This window comes from Beta vulgaris, chromosome 2 (assembly GCF_026745355.1).
Source record: "Beta vulgaris subsp. vulgaris cultivar EL10 chromosome 2, EL10.2, whole genome shotgun sequence".
NCBI classification, from domain to species: domain Eukaryota; kingdom Viridiplantae; phylum Streptophyta; class Magnoliopsida; order Caryophyllales; family Amaranthaceae; genus Beta; species Beta vulgaris.
This window is the reverse complement of record NC_079203.1, coordinates 46,343,679-46,347,920: the sequence shown is the minus strand read 5'-3', so window position 1 is coordinate 46,347,920 and position 4,242 is coordinate 46,343,679. Positions and strand designations below refer to the sequence as shown.

Here is a 4,242-nt window from a genome sequence, read left to right as displayed (position 1 = left end):
GCACAATTGCATTCTCGAAAGACATGAGCCACTTCCACCTTCCAACTTGCATCATTAATCATGGAACGACAACATTGTATTATAAATAGATACTTTTTTTTTTTGACGGGAAACGCACACACCAAACCATTTCATTAAAGAGATCAAATCAGAGTTTACATCAGCCAGAGCCTCATATGGAACTTCTTCAAGCCACACCCGCATTTCATTAAAATTCTTGCTTAGATGAGCAAGTCTATGCGCTACTCTATTCCCTCCCTACATACATGAGAAAAAGAAATAGACAAACAAGACATGCTAAGCCATAATATATCTGAAATGATAAAACCAAAACTGGTATTCTCTTCTTTCCCAGAGATGAGGTGAGAGATAAGCTTCAAATTATCACTTTCCAAGATCACACATCGGAATCCGGCATCCAGCGCTACTTGTAATGAATGGCGGGATGCAAGACCTTCAGCTATGTCCACCTCCACTCCTCCTTCCATAACCACACATGTAGCCATCAGAACATCACCTTCAGCATCACGGACCACTCCACCAATCCCCACTTTTCCATCATCGAACATAGCCGCATCTGAATTTATTTTTAGACTCCCCACTGCAGGAGCTTCCCACACCTTTGCACCAGCTGCTACTCCCGAAAGAATTGGCTTGTGAACCTCCATCGCCAACTCATATTCACAGGTCAATCTAACTGCTTTGTCAACCACCCCTGCGAGCTCTACTCTGCGATTTTCAAAAACCCACACATTCCGTCGAAACCATACACCCCAGGCCACACACCAGAACAGCGCCCACCACCTCTCATCCTTTACTTTCGTCAATAGCTCAGCGACCCACTCAGTGAAAGACCCCTCCCCATCAGCATTAGGGATTAATCTCAGCGGCGACAGCCGCCATATTGTTTGTATCATAAATACATATTAGAATGTAAGATATTAGTATTTAAGATATTACTATTTGTTAGATGAGGAAACAAATTAGGGTCCTTGTTATTTGGCTTTAAATCGATACAAATTCGTATTTTATGAGTTTAGATGAATATGGAGTGTATTAGTGCATATATTAGCTAGTCAATGTGAAATATCTTGAATTTTGCTAGTTTTGTTTAAGCGACCACATTTAGGTTGGCGAACGTTTATGTTATATTGTGTTCAGGTTCGTGTCATATGTAAAGAGGTTAGAAAACACATAACATTGACACGACCCATTTAATAAGACATGTCGTGCTGATCCATTTTGTTAAGCATGTCAAGATATTCATGCACTGACTCACTTTTTTCGTGATTGATTTATGTCATGTTTTATATCAACTTTCTTTTTTGAGATTTTAAGTCTGTTTTGTACATCAAAATCATAAATTCATTTAACAGTTGTGTTAAATATGTTGTATCATATTCATATTGGAAACCTCAACAATAACCGTAGTAACTAGTAAGACATTGCGTCATATTAACATGTTTAATTGAAGGAGTAGTCAACCCTATAATGATGATTTTTGTTAACACAAGTTTCTCTTGAGCCTGTAAACGGTTAATGGATGATTAGTGACAATTGTTAATTTTTTTTATTAGGAAATTAAGTCAGCCCAAAGACTACCCCTACAAGGCTACTAGCCTGTAGGAAACACCAACACATTGGTTGGTAACGCATGCATATTATGCTAAGGAAATACCCCAACATGATGCTGGGGGTAAGGATCGAACCCTGACCTCAGGAGCCAGGGGGAGCACTCTACCCACTTGATCTAACTCATATCCTTATTGACAATTGTTAATGAGAGTACGTAGATTGATGCTGCTTTGGAAGTTCAAATCAAGGGTTGACAAAATCTTCTTTCTACATGCATGAATTTGGCTCTTATGAAACTGCAAGTCTGCAACATTGTCACATTCTCCCATAAAAGTTGTTTATTGCTACAGGCTATCTACTCCCTCCGTTTCTTAAATATCTTCCCTCTTTTCGTTTAAGTGTGTTTCCAAAAGATATTCCTTCTTTTACTTTATTTCTTATTTGGATTTTTTTTCTCTTTTTACCCTCTCATGTCCCTATCATATGGTCGACCATTACATTATTAATTCAATTTTATTCCTTTTTTCTCTCCTACTCTTTATTTGTATTTATATTAACCCCTTTCTCTCTCCTACTTTACCCACCCCACACCCCACACAAATAGATCCTCCTTGATATCTGTAGGAACAGTAACAAGGAAAATCTTTAGAAAATGGAGGGAGTAAGTATCACGAATTTGAAGTTGAGATCAACACGACAATTTTCTCATTTTTGGATAAGGGGAAAGGGGAGGGAATTGAAAGGCTTCATTATCAAAGTTCAACGAATAAGATAGCACAACTTTTAGAACTAGCACTTCTTTATGTCACAAACTATTAACCAATATCAATCTTTATTCTTTCATCTTCGTATTTGCTTGTACTCTATGTATGAAAGAAAAAAAATTATAAAAATGAAGTATTTAAGTTTGAAAATCAACATTGACACCTTATAAGGAAAGTAACTAGTTTTTAATCCCCGAGCTACGCCCTGAGTAATTATACCTTTTATTTATTAATATTTTACTTATAAGTAATAACATCAAGTATTATTTGGTTTAATAGTTAACACACTCCTAATGCATTTTCTATTTTTGTAGTGTATGTGTGGAATACATGGCATAAAAACTCTAAACAAAGACACCAGGTGGCATCTTTTTTTTTTTTTTTTTTTTTTTTTTTGCGTAGGAACACCTTTTAATATATTAGTACTAGTCTTCTTTGCACGCGATGCATGCGTGGACTATTTTGACGATTATTATTAAATTTTACTTAAATGTAATTTTAAGGGGTGTAATTTATAATCATCCTGAGTTCTAATTAAATATCAGGATGTATAAATACAAAATATAAAAATTACTTCATGAATAAGTTAATTCTCGTTATTATGTTGACTTGTTAATAGATGTTGGTATTGTTTTTGCATTTCAAAATTTAGGTAGAATTAAAATTCTTATGTCTTTGATTTTGTAATTGCTTTAGTTATGTTAATTTATTCTTCAATCATAAATTTTTTCTCTCACTATACATATTTTTATGACAGTTTATTTTAACTATTTTAAACTTACTTTGACATACATATTTTAAATTAGAAAAGATTATGATTGAAGAAAATCTCAATATCTAAATAGGTAATAATTTATATTGAATTAAAGGTTAAAAAGTCTTTTCAAAGGGGACACCATAGCTCACCCCTTGGCTTATATAATAGAGATAGATGTAAAGAATTTCACAAAAAAAAACACATCAAAACATTAACACATCATAAAAATGGGCAATTTTCATCATACACCCAACTGTACGTACCATGAACATGATACACCTAAGGCCAATTTTTGCTCAATACTCATTTGCAACCTCCAAATGAGCACATTTTACATAATAGGGAAAGTTCCAAATAAGCAAATGAGTAAGAAATAGTCTTAGATGTATCATGCACACTCGAATGCATGATGAATGAACTCATAAAAATGACACAGTTGTTAAAATACATCAAAGTTTTTAAAACGACATTCATGCCATATAACACAAATTGCTCAAAAAAATCATTGCATTTTGCTCGAAAAAAGACGTTCACCCATCATAAAAATGACATCGAAATTTAATACACTTGGAAAGAGGCAAAGAATGCTTGAAAATCACTCCTATATGAAACAAAATCCTTGAAAAAATGACACTCAAATCTGTGCTTTTTTTCAAACGTAGCACCAAAACAAGGAGACGCAGTGAACTTACCTATGTAGACTGTTTTTAAAGGTACACACTAGAGGCCCTACTGGCTAAAACTGAAAACTCAAAGTTGAACGAGGTTTATTGCCCCGAGGCTAAAGAAAAATGGGCCATATACACAAATTGTACTGTAAGAAACAAACCTTACCAATTACCACTAAAAAAAACTTTGTTTGGTACATCTAACCTAGTTCTCACCACTGCTATGCCTAATAGCATAAATAAACCCAATTATGGCCTAACTAGCTCCTGGAAAGTTCACCAAAAATAACTTCCACAGCTAATAACACAAACCTAAACAGTCAGATGGTGCAAAATGGAGCTTGACTATATAATTTGAATAAGCTTAAGAAAACATCTAAAAGACCGATGCTATCAATTAAGGCTCAAAAAAATCCCCAACCCTATTAAATCCAACTCAAGTCTTAAAGCTACTAGGCCACAAAATAACCCTCGTTCA

The 4,242-nt window shown here is 34.5% G+C and overlaps 1 protein-coding gene across 1 annotated transcript; it reads right to left on the bottom strand.

The window, feature by feature from the left end:
• Window positions 1-242: 242 nt before the first annotated feature.
• LOC125494911 (uncharacterized) lies at window positions 243-917 on the bottom strand. Its single transcript, XM_048638800.1, has one exon. It carries the CDS (start codon window positions 915-917, stop codon window positions 243-245), a length of 675 nt encoding a protein of 224 aa, XP_048494757.1.
• Window positions 918-4,242: the final 3,325 nt, after the last annotated feature.